Source organism: Xiphophorus hellerii, chromosome 21, assembly GCF_003331165.1.
Source record: "Xiphophorus hellerii strain 12219 chromosome 21, Xiphophorus_hellerii-4.1, whole genome shotgun sequence".
In the NCBI taxonomy this organism is placed as follows: Eukaryota; Metazoa; Chordata; class Actinopteri; order Cyprinodontiformes; family Poeciliidae; genus Xiphophorus; species Xiphophorus hellerii.
Window position 1 is genome coordinate 4,170,186 of NC_045692.1, and position 26,708 is coordinate 4,196,893.

Sequence of the window (26,708 nt, forward strand, 5' to 3'; positions counted from 1 at the left end):
GAGACAAAGAGTCTGTCTCCTTCCTGAACAATAGAATGGGTGGATGTTCCCATGCTGTTTGTACTTGCATTTAATTATTTAAACAGAAGATTGTGGCCCCTTCGGGCAGCTGTACCTAAAGACAAACTAGGCTTTTAAAGGCTTTTTTATGACTCCATTATCGGCTGTTTTTAAATGAATGTTCTAAGTGGAAATAAATAAATCACTGAAACCCAGACTGAAGACTCTTCTAGCACAGTGTAAGACAAAAAAAACAAAAAAACAACTAATTTATGACTTGAAATCAACATTCTGGGTTGAGTTGGCCCTACTAAATCATTTTAAGAAAGGAAACAACAATGCTGCCCTCTGCTGGCAGAGAATATGCTGCTCAGGATCATTCTGATTTAAAAAGACCACATGCAATCGCTTTGTAATAAATTCCTTCACCCAACCACCATGGGGAAAAGTAAAAAATTAATTATTTTTAACGTTTTTCTTTAAACAAGAACACCACTTTCAACAGTTGTGTAAAAAAAAAGGCTGAGGCTTTGGACGGAAAACGCAAAAAAATAATAGGAAATATTTAATGTAGACTTCCTTACGATGGCAGGAATGGACGTTGATGCCATTTCTTGCTGCAGTTTAAACGTTTTACCACTAGAGGGAGCCAGATTGTTTGTACAGTTCTACATGCTTGGTTTTATGCTGCTTGTTTTATTTACATCGTTTTTCACTAGAAACATCCGGAAGAAAACTTATCCTTCATTTTTGCTTAAGTTTTTCATTAGCTCAAAATCTAAAAATAAGTAAAATGGTAGCTCCAACGAGTTACAACAAATGGCCCATAGTCAAAATAATACATTTTCTTAGCCAAATGATTTAACGGTTCAGGAAAACTGCTGTTCAGTAAAGCACCAGCAGGTGTCGCCAGAGGAGTTGCCCTCTTTATGAAGCAGGTGGGACGTAACAGCGCCGCCGTGGAGAGGTACATTTTAATGTATTCACTTTATATCAGGAAACAATGCATAAAGCGACAACGCCTCGTATATTCCGAATGTATTAAAGGGGAAGCATTATGTAAAATAAACTGTGTTACAGTTATTCCCTCATAAAAACATTCCAGGAACATTACCTCGATTTGTTAATTCATGTTTGAGAAACCCTCTAATCTGGCAACAGTTTGGGTTTGTAAAAGCCTTGGTGGGATCGAGCACCGCCTTCCAGGACGCAGGTCCTCCTGGGAGCTGCAGTTTCCGCCTCGCAGAGCAGCCCTTTGTAGTGACTCGCCCTACCCAGCTCCTTCAGACTAGCCAGTAGCAACTAGCAAACACCTGGAGGAACTGCATATATGCTGAGCTAATTATACCAGGTACTACTCAGGGCAGCGCTTGTAAAAACATTGTTAAAGGGTTAATAGGAGAGATGGAGATAACTTCATAAATAGGAGATAACTTCCTGAAGGCGGAGTTTAAAAAAAAGAGAAAAAAAAGCAGTAGTTTCTAAGGAGACAGAGGCCCAATTTCAAGGCATTAAATTACAAAGTAAGACTTTTAAGTCATATTTTATATACACAGCATTTTTATAGCAACTACAGGCAACAGTTACTTGGTAGTGCTATAAAATTATATGTGGCTGGAAGACACACAATACTGCCCCTTTAAGAAGAGCTGTTCAGGACCCACGAGGTGAACTCCCACGCGTCTCTCGTTGACCTGACGGCATCACAGAAAAGCTTTTCAACCAGGCACCAATAAAACAAACTCGACAAGCTTTAGTTTAACATGTTTATTACAATACGTACATTTCACATTTGAGCTTTGACCTCTTGTTGCCCTGCGCTGACTGAAGAGGTGCTCCACATGCACCCGCCTTGGACCTGCTGAGGCCGTCCTACCGCTCCTCGACCCGGGCGCTGGTGAAAATGTGTGGCTATCATCGTGATTTTCCGCTCGTCACTACAACTCTTATAAATAAAACCTTTTTTTTTTTTTTTTTTTTTTAGTTTTTATTATTATTATTTTTAATTCCGTCTCTCTTAAAACTCCACTGTTATGTTAGCAACTGTACAAAGGAATGGAAAAAAAAAAAAAGAAAACAAGAGGTGCAACCTCAACTTGAAAAGTCAAAAGAGGTGGGGGGTGGGTGGGCGGGGGGGAGAGAGGAACAGAAAACAGTGGGAACCCAAAGGAGAAGAAAGTAAAGCACAACACAGAATGGTGGGATGTGTCAGAGAAAGGAGGCGTGGCGGGCAGACGGGCGGGTCAGGAAGCCAGGGCGGGGTGGTGGAGGTTACCGGGAATGGTCCAAAGCAGCACGCCGTCACATCCCACAATGGATTTTTTCATGTTTTTTTCCTTTTTGTATTTTATTTTATTTTTTTTAAATAATCACTCACTTCACCAACCACCAGGCACTGATTTTTTTTGTTGTTTTTTTCAGACTGGGTAATGCAGGGCCACCAGAAGCTGCTAGCAGATCACTGAAGCATTGGGAGCAGGTGGAAGGTCTGCCAGGTACAACCTCCACTCAGGGAGGCTGGAGGGAACGGCTGAGTTTACCCAGGTTTGACGAGCTGAAGAGATTGTTCTGGTTGATTCCATGCCTCAAACACCTTTAAGTCAGCCTGCAGGCCACACATGCACTCACGCACACCCACACACACACGCACACACACACACACACACACCAGCTGACTCAATGGTTCAGAGATGTTGTGAAGTGACAGAGTGAAGCCGGAGATCTGCAGATGAGTTAACGTGAAGGACCGGAGCCGCCGAGGCGTTGATTAGTCTGGATGTCCAAAAAGCTTTGATAGGCATGGCTTTCCATGGCTTCAATCTACAAAACATATTTACAACATAGATAATAACATCTACAAGAAATCTACATTTTTTTTTCCCCCACCCTCCCCCACCGCGGGTTTTTACAAAACCAAAGTCTTGTAAATCAACCCTCCTCCTCCAACAACAGCTCCTCGGTTCTCCCTCTCCGGTCTCCCAGTCCAACGGTCCAAACCAACCCGACTCAAACTCCTCTGAGAGTGAGTGTGTGTGTTTATGTGTGTGTTAAGACTGGGTTCAAGAGGAACCGAACTGCTGCTTTCTTTCCAGCTTTCAACTATGTGCAATGGGTTCCCCCCCCCCTTCCTCTCCAAGCCCCCCAAAAACAAAACTCGCGACCCAAAAGTCCTCAGACCATGAAGGAATTTTGATTCTTCAACTTTTCAAGTTCTTTGATTTGCTGTCTCAAAAACAATATCCTGAGGGGAGAGAGATGGAGAGAGGAGAGGGTTAGACGTGTGGATGTTTTGACCGAGTCGTGACTGAGGGCGACCGGCGGTCTCACCTCTGCTCCCGCAGCGTAGCTTGGATTTCACAGACTCTGACCAACGAGCGCAGATTCTTGAGCTCAGTGCAATTCTCGGACATGCAGATGCTGCCCATGCTGTGGGCCTCTTCACGTAGCCTGGACGCCTGGAAGAGTTCACGCCACAGGTCAGCTTGTTGGGTGTTCCCCAGGGAGCCGTTCTCCGGCCACTACTGTTTTCCATTTACACATGCTGCCACTTGATCAGGTTAGTCATGAATTCCAGGGTTTCCCCCCTGGTGTTTTATCAGCCTTGGCGGCCCACCAGGTTTTACTCGAGACCCCACCAAGCTAAGCTTCGTTTGTTTATTCCTTTTTAATGTTTTATAGTTGGTGTTTGTGTTCTTTGGAAGACATTAACAGTCCCTAATCACCGGGTGGTGTTTTTAAATTTCAACTTTAAACTTGATTTTAACTCAAAAACACGGTAAGCTGCTGGATGCTACCACCAGGCTTAGCAGGTTTTCTAGGAGAAACCCTGAATTCAACGTCTCTTCATTTCTATGCAGATGATTTCCCGGATTCATTTGGCTGTCAACCCTTCAGAGCTCTCTACTTTTAAACTTACCCAATGTCTTTTAGACATCAAAACCCAAATGTTTGATAATTATCTGTTAATCAATAATGATAAAACTGAGTTAATGGCATTTGGAGCCAACGTCAACATTTTGAGAACATTACTAAAACTGATGAACCTTCGTCCTCTAAATATCAGACCGGGGTCTTAACTGTCTCCATTTAAATCATTAGTTAAAACTTACTTTCATAATAAGGCTATTAATAATTGAATTTCTTTAGTATTTTTACTATTTCAATTTGTTTTACATTGTTGTGTATTTTAACTGATTTGGTATAATTTTTGTGTTTGTCATTTATAACGTTTTAATAATTTCTTTTAATGCAGAGAACTTTGTAACATTTGATTAAAAAGGGGCTATACAAACAAAGTATTATTGCTAGATGTAGAATTTTAGTTGAGGATGTTTGGTTGTGCAAGATTAAAAAAAAAAAAAAAAAGAAGAAGAAGAAGAAAAACCAGATTTCAGGAGGTCCTGACCTGCTTCTCTGCATGTTCTGCAGGCCACCCCTGCACGTGTTTGATAAGGTTCTCATTAAAGTGGGTGGCCAGCGTGGGGGTCAGGGAGCAGGAGGGCCGCGCCGCCAAGGCGCCGGAGGGAGCCGAGGCCGCGTGGGAGGCGCTGCTGCCGGAGCCGACGTGGTTGGGTCCAGGAGAGGGACTCCTCTGACTGCTGCGGTTCACAAGACAAAACGGAAAACGTTCATGAGAGAAACGTCTCCCTCAAAACCTCCTGCTGGTTTTAATCAGAAAACAACGTTTTCATCAAGTTTCGGGAGGAGATTTCTGGTAAATACTGCAGGTAAGAATTTGATGTGCTGTCCACACACAGTCTGAAATTACCAAAGCTGAGGGTTTAAAAAAGAAGAAAAAAAGAAAGGTCCTTTTACTGCAAACTGCATAGTTTGATGCAATGGAATAGGGAGAACTGTTACATTATCAACAATTAAAAATTTAATGTAATAATCTGCTTTTGTTTCTCATGTTTTAACTTCACAGATCAAAGTAAAATCCTCTGCTCCTCCTTTTTCAAACCGCGGTTTCTGCAGATTTCTCCTTTTAAAATTAGTTTTAGAAAACTAATGTCTAAAACCATCTGTCAGATTCTACAAAATTCTGCAAATGTGTTTAGTTGGCTTCAGAGGTGAAGTAAAAAAAAACAACAACAATTTAACATTTCATATTTAAACAAAGATTAGAACCACTATAAAATCCAGACCTGAAGTCCTGTTTGTAGTTTCCGATCTTTTGGTTTCTTTGTAAAAGTTCAAAACCATAAAAAGTCAAAACTTTGATCGTCGTCCAAGTTTCAGAACGTCAGACTTCGAACCGATTTGAAACCCTGATCTGTGGGAATGTAGAGGCAAAAAAGGCAGCAGGACTGTCCTTTTGTAAAATTTTCTGATTTGGAGTATATTAACTGCTAAAGTTTATCAGTAACTCATATACACATATAGAATTAAAGATGAGTCAACATCTTATTTAAAACACTGTAAAATATCCTCTTAGGAGATAAACAGATCTAAAGCTCTTTTCAGATTCATGGGCAGCAACAATCTTTATTTGTATATTCAAAATATATCTATTTTCAATAGATATATCCAAAATAGATATATTTTTGATTCTTTGGCTTTAGAAATAGTTGAGTAGATTATTGTGGAGCTAGAGTGAAATAATTCAGCACAGACCATGTAAAGTGCATGCAGCAGGCTGCTAGTGTGGGCTAACTGTGGAGCAGGGCAGCTCACGCAAAGATGGCAAAAACAGCGATGTTACACTCTGATGAACCAGGTTTCTGCTAGCATCACTCAGCACAACTACAGCTTTAAGAACAAACATGCAGAGAAATGTCTCTGCATGAGAAAGCTATGCTTTCAGCTCTGAAGCTAGAAACAAAGTAAACAGAACTTTAAAATTAGAGTTAATAAATGACAGAGAAAGTAACGGTGTGGGAATCTATTGCCTTATTACGGAAATCATTACAACCGTGATCAATCTGACAATTATATATATATCTTTTAAAAAGCAATGAGGTTTAGATAAACAATGGGGTACACCCTAGACAGGTTGCCAGGGCAACACAGACACACAATAGGCTCATCACTGTAAGAAACTTTGCTGGACGATTAATTGTCCCAGAAGTTATTGTGACAAATGATAATATTGTTGTCTTAAGACAATTTTCAGGTAACATAAAGGTAATGGGATAATAATACAAGAAAACATTCACAAAGATCAATACCTTCATTTCTAACATTTAACAAAGACATTTTAAATAACCTAAAAAAAATACACAAAATCACAGAAACAATGAATAAAGTGAATTTTGAGTCTGTAAACAAAATTATCCTTAAAGAAAAGGCTAGAAGAGACCAAAGAACCAGACTGAAGACTTTTATCATCCAGTTTTTGGTTGATAAAAAACACCCAAAATCATTTATTTCCAATGATTGAGCTGGTTTTAATTGATCACACATTCAATTGGTTTATTACGACAAGCCTAATACCACTAACGACCTCTGATTATAGGGATCTGTTACAGCTCTCAGAAGAAATAAATAAAACTAGAAAATTTCGGAAGAAATTTAGCCGGGGCCTGCCAAGGCGCGCCCGTGGGGTTTGGGCCCGGCGTCGTCATGCTACAAATTGGCATCGACGCTAAAGAACGCCGCAACATAATCAATGGCACGCGGAGAACCACAAGAACGTTAAGTAAGGCGGACGTGCACCATTCAGTACGATTTAAAATTTTTGTCAAGGCTTTTATTTTGGAAGTTTAGTTAAACTTCATTTCAAAGGGCCAACCTAATCCCATGAATAACAGTCATTGGATAAAATCAGTTATATAGTGCTCAAAACAGCAATAATCTCATGTAAAAATTCTCAAGGCTTTTATTTTGAAATTTTCAGTATGCTCCATTTTAAAGTTCTGAACGAATCCCATGTGTAACAGTGCTTTGGATAAAAAAGTCACATAAAGCCAAAAAGCGCAATTACCTGATGTAAAAATATGCAAGGCTTTTATTTTGAAATTATTATTATGCTCCATTTTAAAGTTCCGAACTAATCCCATGTGTAACAGTGCTTTGGATGAAAAAGTCACATAAAGCCAAAAAGCGCAATTACCTGATGTAAAAATATTCAAGGCTTTTATTTTGAAATTATTATTATGCTCCATTTTAAAGTTCCGAACTAATCCCATGTGTAACAGTGCTTTGGATGAAACAGTCATATACGGCCAAAAAGAGCAATTACATGATGTAAAAATATTCAAGGCTTTTATTTTGAAATTTTCAGTATGCTTCATTTCAGAGGGCCAAACTATTCCATTGTGTAACAGTGCTTTGGATAAAAAAAGTCACATAAAGCCAAAAAGCGCAATTACCTGATGTAAAAATATTCAAGGCTTTTATTTTGAAATTATTATTATGCTCCATTTTAAAGTTCCGAACAAATCCCATGTGTAACAGTGCTTTGGATGAAAAAGTCATATACGGCCAAAAAGAGCAATTACATGACGTAAAAATATTCAAGGCTTTTATTTTGAAATTTTCAGTATGCTTCATTTCAGAGGGCCAAACTATTCCATTGTGTAACAGTGCTTTGGATAAAAAAGTCACATAAAGCCAAAAAGAGCAATTACCTGATGTAAAAATATTCAAGGCTTTTATTTTGAAATTTTCAGTATGCTTCATTTTAAAGTTCTGAACTAATACCAGGTGTAAGAGTGCTTTGGATGAAAAAGTCAAATAAAGGCAAAAAGAGCAATTACGTCATGTAAAAATATTCAAGGCTTTTATTTTGAAATTTTCATTATGCTTCATTTCAAAGGGCCAAACTAATACCATGTGTAACAGTGCTTTGGATGAAAAAGTCAAATAAAGCCAAAAAGGGCAATTACATGATGTAAAAATATTCAAGGCTTTTATTTTGAAATTATTATTATGCTCCATTTTAAAGTTCCGAACTAATCCCATGTGTAACAGTGCTTTGGATGAAAAAGTCATACAAAGCCAAAAACAGCAATTACATGATGTAAAAATATTCAAGGCTTTTATTTTGAAATAATTATTATGCTCCATTTTAAAGTTCCGAACTAATCCCATGTGTAACAGTGCTTTGGATGAAAAAGTCATACAAAGCCAAAAACAGCAATTACATGATGTAAAAATATTCAAGGCTTTTATTTTGAAATTTTCAGTATGCTTCATTTCAGAGGGCCAAACTAATACCACGTGTAACAGTGCTTTGGATGAAAAAGTCACATAAAGCCAAAAACAGCAATTACCTGATGTAAAAATATTCAAGGCTTTTATTTTGAAATTATTATTATGCTCCATTTTAAAGTTCCGAACTAATCCCATGTGTAACATTGCTTTGGATGAAAAAGTCATACAAAGCCAAAAAGAGCAATTACATGATGTAACAATATTCAAGGCTTTTATTTTGAAATTTTCAGTATGCTTAATTTTAATGTTCCAAACTAATCCCATGTGTAACAGTTACTGAGTTAAATCAGTTATATACAGCCCATAGCAGCAGGTAGTTCTAAAGGCCAGTTCTCAGTCCTGATCTGTTTCAACTGAGGATAGATAGAACTACAGCGATGCGTATTCGTAGTCCTAACCAGCAGCCAATAGCCTCTTGAGTTCCGTTGCTATGGTAAATAATGGTCTCAGCAGGGTGTGAGCTCTGAGCTCTGAGCTCTCAAACACACAATTGTGTGTTTGAGCAAACACGTTTTACTGACAAAAAAGCATTGGAAACAAATCCTTCTTGTTCGGGAACCGTAATACATATTCGAAAAGCGTTTCGAGCGTATGAGAGGGCAATGTGTCTTCTGCGATAGTCCCGAGATTCATATCTGTACCTCACTCAGAGCATTTACAGCGATGAGAGAAAGAAATGTTGTGCCCAGATCTGAACCTAGATCGGCTGTCACTCTAATTTGAGCAAAAATGAGAAACTTTGGGTCGCTTAGAGGCAAATTGTGGACAAACCATAACTGGTATCGACGAGCCGTCTTCACTTTCGAAGAGATCACAGACGTATCTACAAAATGAAATTTGAATGGCATTTCTAGGTGAATTTGTGACGACACAGCAAATCCTCAAAAATAGGGTATTTCTAGGATTTTTCCCATTGACTTATAATGGGTTTTTTTTCGTAGTTTTTTGCGAATTATGTCGCCACGTTAAGCCCAAATCCCACCAGAAGTAATAGCTCCAATGGTGTGAATTTTCTGCACGTTTTGATACCTCATTTGTAGGTGTGCACCCAGCGGTACGAGCCGCATTAACGGTTACGGAAGAAAAATAAAGATTAAAGAGACGCTTCTCTCCGACAATAGTAATAGGTTCCTGCCATTGCTTTGCATGGCAGGCCCCAATAAACAAGAGTAAACAAGCAGAAGCAGCAGCTCTGACGCAGCGCTGCAGAAGAGCCCAGGCAATCAAAGTGAAGCAGCTTCTCTTTGTTCCACTGATGACCAGCAGGTGGTGCAACAACAGAACACATTGAGACTGGATGAGCTCAAACAGCCCCTCCACTGGAGGTAGGAGCAGGAACGTAACAGGCAGTAAGTGAGCTAAGGCTAGGGGTCAACCAGCTGAGTCCGGCGGTGTCGGTACTGACCCTTGGCGCTGAAGTGTGCGTGGGGAGGCCGTGGTGGCGTCGTGACCGTGCGGCTTGTCGCTGGACAGCGACTGCTGAGATGTGGGCTGGGAATGAGGCGGCTGCTTCACCGCCGGCGTGCTCATCTGAAAACGCAAGTTGGAGAAGCTGCGTCAGCACAAAACGCCGACCCGCTCCAGTCAAGGTTCTTTAACATCACTGGGATCAGCTGGTGTCACTGGTACTCTACCTGAACAGAACATCAAATCACTCTGTGGTGTGGTTAGCTCCGAGCAAACTCATGCTCTCTTGTTTGTGCTAAATGCCACTTTGCATAATCATATCACTATTTTTATTTCTTGTAAAGCAAGACAAAAAACTAGCACTTTTGAGTGTCCGTCTTAAGCACTATGTAAATTTGATGTATTATTATTTTTCCATCTTTAAAAGTCAATGAAAATTATGGAAAGGCATAAAAACAGTCATGTTTTAGTGACTTACTTAGAGATGCACCGAAACGATATTAATATCTGTATCAGTCTTGATAAAAGGAAAAAACTCAAATCTAGATTGATGAGATTTTGCCTGACCCATAAGGGCAGATCTATTCAGTTTGGTTCTACGCTTTGTGATCTGAGTAACATCATGCTTTATTATTTATTTTACATTATATTCAAAATTCCTAATTGCACTTTCTGACCCATTTGAAAAGTTTGCTGCAGTTTATTTTTATATGTTTGACCAACGTAGTCAACCTATTGTGTAGTCAGTTTCAGTTTCTTTATTATTTATTTTCCTCGTAATTCCACTCACAGAACAAATAAAAAAGTTGTTGTTTCCACATGTTTGCCCAAACTAGCTAGCTTATGAAGCTACTGGTGTATTTAAGTGTGCTGTGCTGGAGCAGAGTTATCAAATAAACACATATTCAACACATTTCTGTCTGTGTTTTTTTTTTAAAAAAAGAAACATTTCAAGTCAATTCTGCACTGATTTGCTGTGTAAGATCAGATACTAAACCCCGGATATCAGTATTGGAAGTAAAAAAAACAAAAAAAAAAACAAAGTGGATTGGTGCATTTCTACTTACTTTGGGTTGTGAGATGATGGGCTGTGCACTGAGGTGAGACTTTAAAGGGCCGACGTTCGTCTGCGGCGTGCTGATCCTGGGCGACACGTAGGATCTCGGCGATGAGGCGTCTGACGTTAAAGACATCGGCGACTGATTTGATTGTTGAGCTTTTGGGAGAAACAAAACCGTAAGGGACCCGCAACGAGCCGACGGTGCAAAAACGAGAACCGGAAGCACGAACGCTTCATTTCAGCTGGCGTTCGACTTCCTTTACCTTGGCTGGAGAGCTGAGCAGCTTGGGAGAGGATAGTAGTGATGTTGAAAGCCGACGGTCCAGCTGTGAGGATCTTGTGGAGCATCGACTGTAATGAAGCTTGTGTGACAGCAGCTGTGAGAACTACAGACACGAAGAAAAGAAAACCACAAAACATGTCGGTGACGGATTAGATTCTGAACCAATTTAAGGAAATTGTGACCGACGTATCGGTCCACTCCTTACTTCTTTTTTCTTCTCTGTTTTATAATAATGTCGCCGCTAGACTTTGTGAACTTCAACATCTCAGCTGCTAAAAATATACATCAAAATTTGGCAGTAAAAGTCTACCCAACAGACCTAATCTGTAATAAGCAAATGTTCTCAACAAGCGGTGCTGATCTGGTTACACCAGGAAGTTGAAGGTGCTGCTGTCACTGTTCTGGATAAGGTCTGTGGTGATTTAGATAAGGGCAAGTCATATGTGAACAGCATTTTCATGGACTGGTCAACTGCTTTTCACACAATTCAACCCCACGTTCTTTTAAAGTGTTTTTAAAAAATGAATGCAAGTAGTAATTTTATAATTCTGATTATGGAGGGTTTTTTCACAATGAGATTGCATCAACATTTCTTCCCAGTGTTCCGTCTTGAACACAGGTGTTCCGCAGGGCTGCGATTTATCCCCTCTGTTATTTGAATACAAATGAGGTAAACTGCAACACAAAAGCTCCTGGATAATGAGAAATGCTGCCGATGTGATTACTGAAGCTCCTCTGCAGGATGCTAAACACACTGCTTGTTTTAAATACTACACAGTAAAAGTCTTACCGGTTGGGTCCGACAGACTTCATTTCCACTTCCATGCAAATCATAACCAGCTTCTGGCTAATTATTGTTTATTTACTTTTTCTTTCTACAGCAGTGATCAAAAAGGCAGGTAAAGCTAGGTTTATAGCATGTAGAAAATGTGTCAAGCGTTTTAGTGGTTCACACAAGTTAAAGGCAACTATAAAGGCCCAGATTTGTTGAGCTTTTAGAGATTTGCGTTGAGCGAGCAGCGAGACTGATGTGAGCGCATACATCTTTGTGAATAAGGAATAATGTGTGGCAGGTGCGTTTACATCTCAGCACGCTCACTCAATGTGTGTGTGTGTTCTGGCAATTGGCTCTGCGTCTGTGCTTGCAAATTGTTAAACAAACCACACCACCAGCCAATCACAGATGGGTCCTTTTCATCCAGAGTTATTTGTTGCAAGTCTGCATTCATTCACTTGGAAAAATAACAACTAATCCCAGCCAACACAAAAACAGCAAGCATTATTACGGAAATGAACTGATAATGTCACAAAAATGTACTATTTTTGTGACATTATTTTGTAAATCCTACAAAACAGTAAGATTTAGAAAAACACAACAAAACTTAATGCAATAAGTTTTGTGCCCACAGAATATTTATTAAAATATGCTCACTCCTCCTATTTTATGTTTCATTTCATTTTTTTAACATTTAAATGTGACCAGCATTACATAGTTTGTCTTATGATCCCCTAATTGGGATTAACAAGTTTTCTGGGGGGAAACTCCTGACACCTAAAGGTCAAAATAGTTTCCCTTATGAGCAAATTGAGAAGCCATAATGCCAAGGGCTGACTGTGGTTTAAGTTATTTACAGAGAGTATTTTTCAAATAACAATAATAATGAATTATGTTGTACTTTTCAAACTTACTGAGAAGAATCACTTCCATTAGTTGGGAAAACTACAATTTCTTCTCATTCACACACTACCAAGCTGCACTATGTGGCACATTGTCAATGGATTTCATTAGACTTGTTAAATTCTCTTATTCTAGCCACATTTCAACCAATCACAGGAGTCACTGAGCTTGAACAAGAAGTTAAAAAGAGTGTAAAACTAAATCACTCATACAGCTAAAGTCTCATTCCTCACTAAGTGCAATTGATTAAATTGCTCACAAAACAATTTCAAAGAAATAAGAATCAACCTTCCTCTAATTGAATCAAACATGCCACGCCAGTGAGCTTTTCTCATCTAATACATCAAATACACAAGCTTTACAACACGGACTATTTCAACTTAGATACAAGGCAATGGTGTTAACTCCAGGGTGAGAACTTATGTTTTAAACATGCTACTCTTAAACTTGCAAAGCAAAAAGCATCACAGCAAACGTTTTGCAAACACAGGCCAAACGACATCACAAAAAATTGCATCAACTTGTAGCTTCTTTCTTACCCTCGTTGATTTTTGCCATGTCCACGCTGGCGTTGTTGAGCTGCAGGGCCGTCTGAAGCGCTGGGAGAAGCTGGCGGAACAGGTTGGGGTCCTGGAGGATGGGGGGTGTGGAGGACTGTAGGACTGGGGAGACGGGCACGGTGGACGCTGACGAGCCCGGTGGCGCCGATGAAGGGTTCACGCTCCCCGCACCCGAGGAGGATGACTGCGACTGGCTGGGAAGAGCCGCTGAGGGCTTCTCCACCTGAGTCGACTCTGTGGGGAGAGGAAAGGAGGAGTCTTTTGAACTATGTCACCTTCAGTAACATGGTCCCGCTATTAACCCTTTAACAACATTTTTTTCCACCAGGTGTTTGCTAATTGCTAGTCAAAGGAGCCTCAAAGATGGTTCTAGGTCCACTCAGCTGTTTTGAACAGTTGAATGGTTGCTATGGGAGATTAAAGGATTTTTCAAACATGTCTGGAAAAATAAATAAATGAATAAATCAATACAACGCTCCAAGCTCATGTTTTTGAGCTTAACATGACGTAAAGCTCAAAAAAACCAATTGTTATATAATACTGCCCCTTTAAAATTGACATGTTGATAGAATCCACAGTAAGAATATAACTTCTTCAACAACACTATTGAAAGTCAATACAAGCAGTCTGACTTTTAGTTAAGTTGTTGCTAGGCACGTCGCAATAAACAATGAATCAATTAATCGCACAATAAATTAAAACTGTCAACCTCATTTTAATTATCGGCTTTATCGTTTCTTACTGCATTTTTCTCTTTCTGTTAATGACACTGAATGAAAAAAGGCTCAACTCCGGTGCTCTCCACTGACCCTCCCTTCCTCATTTTCCTTAGTGTAAAGCCCAGTTCACACGACACGATCTTAGAGCTGTTGGTCGATCGTCAGGCCATTTTCAAAACCTGAGACCACGCATTAGTCCACAGAAATCCTAGGTATAACGGTTCGATCGGGTTCGTTCCTGCCGTGTGGTGTCCAACAATGGGCACAAAATAATGGCTACAAGTCCAGTTAACTAATTTTAAAACCAGGTATTAATCAATGTTTTACTACAATCTACCTGCAATGCATGTGGCTAGTGTCAGCGTAAATTCATGACTGAATGAAAATCATTAGAACCTATTTACGTCACCTTAACGAAGAACAGCTGAAATGTTACCGGGTTTATCAACTGCGGTAGCAATTTCGCTCCAACTCCTCCTCTTGTCATTTCTATATTCTTTGCATGTTGAATAAACATTAATGTTGTTTCCACATATCATCTCCGATGTCCGCTGGACTTCGGGTTGCTCCGTGTCAGCTGTTTGGGATTCCCCGACGTAATTTCTCCTCAGAAAACACGGAGGAGAATCCAAGCTTTCTGATTGGCTAGCTGTCACATTCAACATGCTGCCTTAACGCAGCGACAATGATCTACCGTAACACACCACACAATCTTAGAAAGACCAACGTTTTAAGATTGATATAAGGGGAAAAATAGCAGCAAAAAATCATGTAGTGTGAACTATTGCATCAGGTAGTCGATGTGCCCATCTTCTCTATTTAAATCTAATTATTACTGAAGGGCAACATAATATACAGACTTCATAATCTGCAGTCTTTTGGTTGAATGCAGTATTTATTTCCACTTTGGCTTTATGTTGTTTAGTTTTTTTTCCAGTACATTTTTTGTTTGGAGACTGAGAATCCATTTTATTTTTGGTTGTTTTGTTTATTTTGTTTATCAGCTCCAGTGTTAAATATTCTTTTGAAAATAAAGTGTATCTATCTTTGGCAGGAAATCGCATGAATTATCACGTCATTTCCATTAAATCAGTGTAAAAAGGTCTTCAAACAATATTATCGTTTATCGCAATAATTTTTGAGACAATTAATCGTTCAGCAAAATTTGCTATCGTGACAGGCCTAACCACAGCGCTGATATCTGTGAAACCTGAACAACAGTAAACGTGAAACTCTGGCTACTGATTTCTTCAACTGTTTTCATTCACTCCAGAATTACACACTTTTTGGATTAATAAATATTAGAAAATTGAACAAGTGGAATTTGAAAAATAATAAAACCAGATCTCACACTGTAGATTAGAAACTGAGATCATCTTACCACAGCTGCTCTGCCGAAGCGCCAGTCGTTTCTGAGAAATCTTCATATCTCTAGAAAACAAGACCCTGCTCTCCAAACTCTAAAACAGAATCCCCCCCCCCCCTGTGTGCTCAGAGTTTGTGTTTTAGTCTGTTGACACACGACTGCACTGACAGATCCAGAACATAGCAGCACGTCATGTTCACTGATGTAACAACATGGCAGCTATGAGTAAGAACCTGCTGAGATAGAGACTGCTAACTTAGTGTGCTGGTGTGGAGATAACCGTCTCTGAAAAGGATAATCAGCGCTGGACACCATGTGGTAGCCTAGATTTAAGTGTAGCTTAACCCCAGCTCTGAGTCCAGGAAGTGTTAAAAACTAAACAGATGACCACTAGAAAAAGGAAGCTAGGTAGTTAGCTTCCCAACAGCCTCTAGTTTGACAGAAATAAACCAAGAGGAAACATAACTGATTGACTGCACTGGGTTTTTTCATGGGTCCTTTCCATACATTATATGTCCTGACGCTGAAGTTCTTCTCGTACTCCAGGAATGCTCTCTTCACTTAGAAACACAGATCCATGCGCAACAAAACAGAACAAAACAAAAAATCCAGAATGCTTAAATTAACAACAGCAACACTTTACAAAATGGCATTAATATCTGATTCCTGTGATCTCAAAGCCGCCACTCCAAACTGTGTGGAATTGTGGGCGTTATTAAATGAGCGACACTCCAGACTGAAGGGAGATCGGAAAAGAACACTGCATTTAGAAACACAACCTGCTTTCCAAAAAGCACAACAGCTTCACAAACCTCTGAAAACATCCTGGGATCTTTATGAACTGATGTCTGCAGAAGGAAAATGATACATGCCACATCCTATGCAGCAATGTGTCTGCTCTGTTCAAACTTGAAATCTGCGAATGATCAAGAATGCAGGAGATTTGTGCTTCTGAACTGTCACCTTTAAGAATAAATGCTGCAAAAGCAGCCTGACATTCTCAGTTACTGCTGGGATTCATAACACTGAATCCGTCAATAAATTGTCCCAGAAATTATTGAGATAATGTTGTTGTTTTGACACCAGTTTCAAGTAGTTATAACAGTATGATAACGCAAGTTTGCCCTCTCAAGTAACAGTAAATAAAAAATTTTGTAAAGAACTTTCAACACTGGAACTGCGAGATATTTTAAATAATCAGAGCTAAACTGAACGACCAAAAACAATACATAAAACAGAAATAAAAACCACACACAACAAAAAACATAAATTAAATATATTAGAAAGTATCAAACAAAATTGCCCTTCAAAAACCTCAGAGCAGAAATTATTTACCTTTTCTTTTCTTTTTTATGTTTGCCTTCATAGTTTGTGTTAGTGGAAGTCATAATACCCAACTACCTCGTGATAGTTTCAAATTTCCTATAAACTTGAAACTTTATTAACTCAAAAACACATTAGGCCCCTGGATGCCTGCTGTAGGGCCCCCCATGAAACCAGACTTGGCAAGTTTTCTGGGGGACCGCTGAATTCAACCAATAAAGCATGATTCTCAGATTGGTTCTGAGTGGTTACAGTTTAACCCTTCTAGACCATGTCGGCAACGACAGAAAAATGTGCAGTACGGTAATTCTGAGACACTTTGCGCTATCTGAAAAATAAGCAAAAAGATTCAGGTAGAGATTTGAAACTTAGGACTCTTAAACCTCTAACTCAGGGGTGCCCAAAGTCGGTCCTGGAGGGCCGGCATCCTGCATGTTTTAGTTCTCTCCCTGGTGGTAGTAACAATCTTCTCAGCATGTCAGTGCTCTTCTTAGGCCTTCTGACAAGCCATCATTGGATCCAGGTGCGTTAAACCAGGGAGAGAACTAAAACATGCAGGATGCCGGCCCTCCAGGACCGACTTTGGGCCTCCCTGCTAACTCCTTAAGTCGATAGTTAACAGAGCTTGTTCCCGCAGTACAACTTCTCCTCACATCACTCAAAAAACAGAGCAACTTAAGAAAGCAACATTTTGGCCAACTAAACCAGCAACTCAGATTGAATCAAAAAGCAACCTAAAGGCAAAACATAGCATACAGCTTGGTTTGAAATTGGACCTGTCATCTTTAGAAACCTTGAAACCAAACAATGTGGGTTAGATAGAGGAGGTAAAGTGTTTGCTATGAAAATCAAAAAGAACCAGCAGTTCTTTCTGCTGTCACAATCTGAATACATCACCCTTTGAGCCGCCGAAGCAAACCGTCTTCAACAAAGATGGCACAAAACAAAGCATCTGTGATGCAGGCAGATGAAAGACCGAAAGCTCGGCGTTGCAGAACCAGATGCGGTACTTACTGGGTCCGGTGAAGCCGGGGGCTGCCGTGGCTTGCATGGCCTCCCTTCTGTAGTCCCTGTCCTTGGGGAAGCTGTTGACAACGGCGCTCTTTGTTGCCTCCTTTTGCCTCTGTTCCCTGCCGAACACAAAGCAACTCGCGTGAGCCGGCGACCGCGCATGACGGACGGGACTCGTAAGAGTGCCGTGCATCCGTCGCCGCGGCTACCTCTCCAGCCACTCTTTGGGCTTCTCCCACTGGGACACCTCCGTCCTGCAGTTGTAGTAGTATTTCTTTCCGGAGGAGCTGATGTGCTCCGACCAGTCGTCGCCGGGCTCGTAGGGCTGGGTTGAGAAACGCAGAACCCACAGGACAGCGAGGAGAGAGAGAGAGAAAAAGGCAAGAGTTCATGTTGTGACAGTCTGATGCAAGAGGCTGTAATATAATCTGAGAGATTAGACTGTTCCTGTTACTGCTGTTCAACTTCAGTTTCCAACATTTAGGATTTTCTCATTAAGATGTCATTTAGGTTTGTTTTTATTTTGCATCAAGTAATAAAAATGTGTCTGAAATTACTGCAAAGTGCAGAAAATGACACTGGAACTTTTTTTTGTGTGTGTGAAACTATGCGCTTAGAAGCCATTACTGAGATCAATTCTATAGCGGTCTGTCATCGGCTCTTGTGCTCCAGCAGAAACAATACTTACTGTGTCTGATGTCTTGCTGGGGTTAGAATGTGAGTTGGAGCTATGGAGGGAACTGTGGTTGTGGGAATTTTCTTGTGGAGAATAACTGGGTCCTGCAGCAAAACACACAGAAATTCATCATAAATGACCGGGTCCAGTGAGGGACAAAACAGCAACACAACGTGATACGATCCAGCTGTGGTGTATTTAGCTTTATTATAGTCTGTCTTAAGCATTTCATGACACTGTAGAAGGAACCAGTTATTTCACCTGCATGGTGGTGCATCAGTGCCACTGCAGATGGGGGGAGGGGAAGTGAGGAATAAACTTCTGCCAAAAAAATAAAAAAGTCAAAGAAATTTTGTGATTGATCTTAGAAAGTCTCTAGAACAAATTCAGAAATTTGGAGTTTAATCTCTGAATTTTTTTTTTTTTAGAAAAAAGAAAAACCAAACATTTCTGGGTTTTAAAAGTCAACATTTTTGAGTTTTTAAAACTGAAATTTCTGAGATCTCTCAATTTGAATTTTTTCTAGCAAATGTTTCATTCTCAGAGCTCAGAAATTTCCTTGTTCTTTCAAGAGAATTTCTGACATTGATTTTCAAATTTCCTAATTTTTTTGGGCAGAAACTTGAGCCTCGATTTTTTTTCCTCCTCTACAATGGCCCTAATACTCCATCGTACTTTATAGATGCTCTGCCTTTCATTTACTTGACAGCAATTCTGCATCACGCTGCCTTTATTTCTTTACATTTGTTTCACACATTTATTCATCTTTAATTCAGGATGCTACAGTAGAATCTGTAGTTTTCAGTAAGATAAGGCTACAACCAGCTGCTCCTCTCACACTAAAGACACGGTTTGAATGCAAATGTGAACGCCAAGCGGACCGGCGACCGCTCCGAAGGTAGGAAGTGGACTAAAGCACAGGGCATTCTGGGTAAATACAACCAAAACAAATACGAGGGTATAGGCTAGCGGGAGAAATGACTGAGACAAACAAGACAAAAGAGAAATTCTCCAACTCCTAAAATCTGATGCTTCTTCATTTTTCTTTACATTTTGTGAAAAAGGAAATTGTGTCCAATATCTTCTTTGGAGGGTTTTTGTATCATTTCCTTCAGTAGTTCTTGGCGCAGCACCACCACAGGCGAGGAGGGGAACAGACTTTTCAATTTGGTTGGTTTGACAGTGCAGTGAGAAAGAAAAACAGCAGCAGATGACAGTGGAACAAATGTCGCAATTTTGGCCCCCAATTGAATGAAGCGCCAACTTTTAAAACAATGTTATTTCTAAAGCTATCCTATAAATCGATAGTGTGTACCTGATCGTGACAATTCCTGTCTAGGTGGAGACAAATTGCCTTAAATCCTGAAGCCCATCTGACTCCACATTCTAACTATTCTGGAAATACTAAAAATATTGCCAAAACCTTTATTTTCTTATTCACACATGAAAAGCACTCTAATAAAACTTCATGCTTACAAGACTATGAAATCTAGAAATCTATAGGATAATATAGAAATCTATAGAAATTCACACAGAGCCAAACTCGTTGCTGCCTCACCATCACTGGACCAAATCAACTCCGAGTTGCTGCTGCTGTGTTGAGGATGAAACTTGTTTTATTAATGTAATCCTCACAACGGCTTCAGGTCACATTTTCATTTATCCTGCTCTCCTTATTATTGTTCAGTTTACATCTTCCTCTTATGTCCTTACCTATATTAGCAAACAGCATATGTTTCTGCTACCTATCAAAAGGGGAACTGCGTAAGGTTTCAGAATGAACGGACAAAAGCAATGTGAAGCTGGCAGGTTATGTCGTTGTCAAAAGTGGCACAGTTAACCAACTTGGAGACAAAACTGTCAATTGTGCCGTTATTTAACAGCATGCAGGCTTCTGGTTTCAAACCCCATATGATGAAACGTCTTCAGATTCGATTGCAATTTTTAGATTCGCCATTCAATTAAGAAATTACTTTTGTTTCACAATTAATTTTCCTACACAAAAATAGTTTAGAGATTCTGTTTAAATAATGACTTACAATAGTAAAGAAATGGAACATTTAAAACAAATCTATATGGTTCCATACGCTATGTGTGTCCGAATTCAGGGTCTGCATTCTTTGAAGGATGCAAATATCGACGACCGGAAGAGAAAAGCTGTGAATTCGGACAGGTCTAGCCTTCAGCTAGCTGCTTAGCCTCCACCTCAGCGTAACTTATGTTGCCTAGTAACCGTGACGGCGTGAAGCACAGAGCGGCAAAGAAAAAACAACGGAGCCGAAGTTTGTTTTTTAGTCATGCAATACTTCTGATATCTGTATTATTCTTCAACTTTTGTAATAAAACTTGTTCCATAGTAAAAAAAGAAATGTTAGTTTGATTCTAAAATGTTCAAACGTGTGTAGCACATTTCTAAAAGGAATGAATAGAAGCTAATTATTCATTTTCAAATAAAATACTCTCCAAATGTCAGATAAGACATTACAGTGAAAAAAAACTATTATGTTTGAAGGCTTCACTTTAATCAATCAAACCGATTTGCTCAGAAATAAATTAGATACTTTAGTAAACAAAACATTTCACTACTAGATGTTACCTGACTGAATAATATTGGTAGTAGTGTCATTTACAGTGTTATATAGCTAAATAATTTGAAGCTCTTCACCGCCATTGCCTTGCCTGAACATCTGATTTAGACTCCCAATGAATTATGGGAAATTATGGGATATGGTGGGCTGTGAAGGATACGCCGGATCCATCTTTCAAATCTGGGGAAAAGAAGGACGCATTTGGAGGAGTCTTCGAATTCGGACAGGCCCCGTCGCCGCAGTATGACGTAAGCGGCCTACAAATCTGTCGTTCGAAGGATGCAGCCCTTGAATTCGGACATGGCTTCCATCAAATTCATCAGTTTGTATTTAAACAAAAACAGGTTTGTGCACTAAATTCTGTAACTTAAATGACTAGGATTAGGTTCGTTCAGCTACCTGGCTTTTCGTAAAAAAATAAAAAATCTAAGAATTATTCAAAATACATACGGCAGTCGAGTGGACGAGTAAAGTGATATGCAGTACACTCGCGGCAACTTAAATGCATTTCAAAATCAATTTTGGAATATTCTGAATCAATTCGGAATTCCCAGGTCAAGGAATTGCAATATTTTTTGTAATAGAATTATTTTTTCTGGACTTCTAATAAGATATAGAAAATATCTCACAATCTACTCTTGCTAATGGGCTGTTCTTTGTCAACACATGTCCTAACATCTGACTGTTTAAAATCCAAATTGCATGTCATGTAAAAGATTACTGACATATAGAAATCAATGTTTTTCTGCCGTATTTTCTATGGTTGATCAAACCAAACGCACTCCTCCACAGAGAGGAGAAGCTCGTCAACAGGAACCATGGAGAGAAGATTGGACAGAGCCTTCACCCGCTACAAGATCTCTGATCGACTCATTTTTCTGATTGTGACGACTTACACCTAGAACAGGAATATCCTGTAATACCGTTTATCGTCTTATGTTTCACTACGAGCTGTCAAAACGCCCTCGACAACAGTTGCTTTAACAACACAACTCTAAAAATGTAAAAGTGACTGTAATTACAGGGGAATTTAAAGCCAGAGAAGCAGCTCTGAAATGGCAACAATGCTGCAGCTCATGTAGAGAGCAGCGTGCTCTAAACATGAGTGATCCAGTCACAGAAAACCAGACATGAAAGCCACAAACTAAACTTTGATCTTCTGAGTCTGACATTCTGATTTATGCAAAAACTCAGGATTTTTATAAGATCTTAATTTTATTGTAGCAACATTCAAAAGACAAAAAGTTGTTGAATCTAAAGCAACAGTTCTGGCTGCCTGATTATACATATATTTAAAAAAAAAAAAAAAAGAGGACTACAGATTTTTGGGGGTCAATATTATTGCATAATTTCAATTTTAACCATTTTGGTTATGATAGTGACTCAGGTTCAGAAAAATTCTTTTTGAATTTCAAGAGCAAATGTTTTTCAAACAGACTTTTTCTCTTTCAAATCTCTTATTTGACATACTATTAACTTTTGACTTTCGTGAACATCAACAAAAAAAAATCCTACATCAGTTCATCCGTCTCTTTCTGTGCCTCTGCTCCGTCTGGCAGACAGACGGCCCGGTTCTGGTTCTGCAAGAGGATTCTTCCTGTTAAAGGGGAGCTTTTCCTCTCCACTGTCGCTACATGCATGCTCCCCATCAGAAAAGTCAACACCGCAACTCAAAGGCTCCCCCCTGTGACTTACGGCTGGATAATAAATCAATAATGTATATCACAATAGAAACATGATCAATATCAACAGACGATACGTCTGATGGAATTTTCATTAATTTGACTAAACTCTGATCTAAAACCGCACAGCATTCTGGGAGATGAAAGTAGAGGAAAGGTTTTAGCAGCTTGACCCGATTCATTTTCCAGCCATATCCACCAGCAGTGTTATTGTAAAAAATAAACTGGTTAAGAGTAAAAAAGGGAGACGCATGTAAACTGCAGCGTGACAACGATGTAAACTGCTGCAAAAAACAGTAAAACGTCGGGCCTCCCTCATCTGCAGCGCTACCAGCTGAAGTCACTTTGACAAGCTTACATTAGAAGGTTAAAGCTTAGAACCAATATGGGAAAATATTAAACCTTGGAATATAAACCAGCAACGTTGAATTTGACCAAAAGCTTACATCAACTCACAAAAAAAGGCCTCGACTTTCAGCAGCGTTTTCTGTGGATCGACAACAGGTGATGTAATAAAACACCAACTGACCATTTCTTCCCAGAGGCATAAAACCAGTAGAAATATTACTGACCGCTCACGGCAGGAAGGCAACTTCTTTGCTAAATCTCACCCTTTAGCCTGCTGATGTGGCATGCTAATGCTAGCTTGATTCCTCTCAGCATCAACCGTTTGCTGGACTGAACTTAAAGATGCATCTTCCGCTTCTCAACACACGTCACATCACACCCCCGGGACGACAAACTCTGCTCGTTCATGTAAATGTAAATGTGTGTGTGTGTATGTGTGTGCGTGTGCCTGTGTGTGTTAGGGGAAATGGTGGACTCCTCTGCCCATGCTTTCAGCTTCCCGGATGTCAAGTCCTGCCAACTAATTTTCATAAGAATCATCTTTTGCCTATTACATCGTTCTCATGTTCGTTTGGAGCAGAAAAGTTATAGTTTTAGGAGTCATGAATGTTGAAAATTCAACTGGGATCTGAGGAGATTCTGTTAAAATATTGGCATAAATTGTTTGCAACAGTTTCTATAATTTTACTGCTGCTTTTCTTAATTATGTCCCAAAATACAACCTACAAATATGGTTCAGTTGAAGTTTTAGATCTTACATAAACTGACTGAACAATCTTAAAACAAAACACATATCTTTAAGTACAACATAGAAAATGTAAACTGTGATTAGATGTTTGCCGACTATACTTCAGTTATGACACAAAGTATTTTCAACCTTTAATATTTGCAATATATGAGTTAATAGTAATTCTGGTCTGAACTAATTTCTAGTATTAAGTCAATTTAACCAAACATCTAAAATATTTGGTTAAATTGATTTCGGATTTAACCCAGAGTCAGATACCAGAATTTTTTCAGACTCTGTCAATACCATAATACATGCAAAGATTACCATACCTGTAGAAACATGCATTGCCTGCAGCCACATGTTACTTTTCCTCCCCCACCTCCTCATTCAAACAATGGGCTCCAGTTGATTTATGAATGAAGTGTCTGCAGAAACGTCCAAATGAAGCTGAAAATGATAGCTGCTCAGGAAGTCCACACAGCGCCTGGAGGAAAGCCCGGGTTAACGAAAACGACGAGGTACGTCAAACCACCAATTAATTCTGATCTGGGTGTTAAGAGATCGCCAGCGGAGCAGCGAGGAGCCCCGGCTGAGCGGAGTTTACCTCAGCCTGGGTTTGAAAACGTTTCAACGTTAAAAATTGGGAAGGGAAAAACGAACTGCTAGTGTTCTGAAGCTACTAAAGTTAAAACAGTCATTTCACTTTATAACGCAACTCAAACTGCAACCTGGAATACAAATAAGCAAATTTGAGAAAAGGAGAAATGTTCAAACCTAAAAAAAATAAACCTGTCACATTAACAAATTTTGCTGGACGATAAACAGTCTCAGCAATTATTGGAATAAACGATAATATTGTTGTTTTGAGACCATTTTCAAATAATGTCATGATAACTCCATAATAATCTAAGTTTATCTTCTCAAAGGTTGAGAAGCTTCCACATTTTCAATACATAAAACACCAAATACAACAGAAATAAAATGACGTCTACGTAAGCACTTCAAAAAATATTAACCAGACTGAAAATTAACGAGTTCAATTTAATTTATCATGCTTAATTAGTTCAACATTTGAATCCGACTCCCTCCTACAAATTCACATGAATTACTTCCCGTTCAACTCCAAGAGATGCTGCAAAACTCAACAAAATTCTTAAAAATTTGGTTCATCTGTGGATTTTTCCACCCCCCAAAATCTGTTCTGACGCCTACCGAAGAGAAGTGGAGTTAGTCGCTTCATCCCGCTGCGCTGGTGTGTGGCTATAAAACCTCCGAACTTGTGTGTGAGCACGTGTGTGAACACCATCGGCCATCTCACCTCCGTCCCGTTCTCTGACGCGGTGTGTGTGGAGAGCCTTCGCCCTGCTGTGGCCCGTGCCGTCCGAGTGTTTGTTCTCCGGGCTGTCGGACCTCCTGAGCATTTTGCAGGGAGGGGTGACCTCTGTGGGGTCGCGCGTCTTCTCGTGGCGGTGCTCCCCTCCCGGATGGCTTTTGGATGAATATTTGAGAGTCTGGAGACACAGAAAGGGAGGAGCTCACCGTTATCTGGTCGTCAAAGTTGTCACAGCGCCCCAGCCGGCTCTGGTACTATACTTTTAAATCAGATCTAGATGGTTGCTGAGTCACTGCTAAAGCAAATGTATTATAAGTCTGTGATACCCAGCCATTCTCACAACACACAGCACGGTTCGTTTAGTGAAGAAAAGAGCGTTGTAAAATTGAAGAAACTCTGACAGGTGAGCGTCACTTTAACTTTGACCAATCCACTGCTGTTCTACAAACCTTATCTTACCTTACATCACACGCAAATATCATGTTTTGCTTTTTTTTATGTCTAAAAATTAGCATGCTACAAGCCACAAAACATTCTCAAAATCTGAGTCCAAAATTGAAATAATCAAGATTTCTTAAAATATTAGTTCCATAATACTAGTGGTATTATTCTAGTTATTTTTTTTTAGACGTTTCCACCTATATCAGTCAATCACATATTGACAGATAGTGGGGGATTTTTTTTTTTTTGCAACGTTCCTAGTAAGTTATGAATCTAAGCCTTTTGCGTTTATCTCAAATTAGCAGCTTAAATGACAGCAAAGCTAATTAACTCTTCAAATTTGTTGTAGATCTAGGCGTAATTAAGTGTTTTCACCACTTAAATATATAATTATGATCGGCTAATTGGTAAACAACATTTCAAAACACAGACGACGAATTGCCTCCACTGTCAACTGAATTCTTTTTTGTGCGTTTTGGTTAGAAAATGTTGGTCTTAAGAAGATATTCTTGCGACTCCTGTGTTAAAAGCTAAGCTGACTTTATCCTTAAAATGACAGATTGCGGTCGGGGCCTGATTGGAACAGCTAGCAAGAAGGCTAACAGTACCAAGCTATCGTTAGCTTTGATCTGCAGTAAAACTCCCCCTGCCCTTTTCCCTAAACCTCTTCCTTCGACGGACTCACGTCGCTATGTGTTCTATTGACATTCAAATGTTTGCGTTATGGATATTTTCCATGCTTTGTCCCTCATTTCGGGTAGCAAGCCCACTACTTTTTCGTGTTCTTTTCCGCACCGACTGAGGCCCGTGCTTTCTAGAAGCCCGAGCTAGAGTGTCCATTTTAATCTTATTTGCTGCTAGCAAGCTAGCAGGCTACGGATAGCTAGCAAGTACCTGATAGGGCTGAGAATCTCTTCGGTCGCACCTGAAAATAGACAACAGAACAGTAAAGAGTGAGAAGCTTTCAATGCCAACGCCGAAAAATGACTTTACGAGGCTGCGGAAGCAGCACGTTCAAGTTTTAAAACACTTATTTTGGTTTCGGCAAAAATGGCGGATTGTCAACGCGTAGCTACGAGGAAAGGGTGAAAAAATTAGAATAAGTAACGTAAGAGAAGGATGTTTACCCATCGCCGAGTCTCGGTTGTTTCCTTGCATACATTACCATCAATGCCGTGTTAGTGTGTTTAGAGTGGGATGTGAAAGACGTGGTAATGGCACTATGTTTTCTTGTGATTCGACGACCTGAAATCGTCTGTTGGTATATAGCAATGCTATCGGGAGCGCTGGTCTGAAGAGCGCCCTCACTCAATCCATCTCCCACTCTGAAAACACAGCTCAACCGCTTC

The 26,708-nt window shown here is 39.7% G+C and overlaps 1 protein-coding gene across 2 annotated transcripts; it reads right to left on the minus strand.

Annotated features, from left to right (window-relative positions):
• Positions 1–1,752: 1,752 nt before the first annotated feature.
• waca (WW domain containing adaptor with coiled-coil a) lies at positions 1,753–26,708 on the minus strand. Of its 2 annotated transcripts, none has more exons than XM_032551478.1 (13): positions 26,487–26,708; positions 26,254–26,284; positions 24,904–25,096; positions 18,250–18,341; positions 17,771–17,907; positions 17,565–17,680; positions 13,122–13,376; positions 10,885–11,007; positions 10,629–10,777; positions 9,560–9,684; positions 4,406–4,598; positions 3,328–3,455; positions 1,753–3,241 (listed from the first exon to the last, which is right to left on the minus strand). In XM_032551478.1, the coding sequence occupies exons 1-13, from the start codon at positions 26,525–26,527 to the stop codon at positions 3,172–3,174; spliced, it is 1,653 nt and encodes a 550-aa protein (XP_032407369.1). In that variant the 5' UTR covers positions 26,528–26,708; the 3' UTR covers positions 1,753–3,171. The 2 variants fall into 2 exon arrangements, with proteins under 2 accessions (XP_032407369.1, XP_032407370.1); XM_032551479.1 differs by having other exon boundaries at positions 17,771–17,886; positions 26,487–26,707.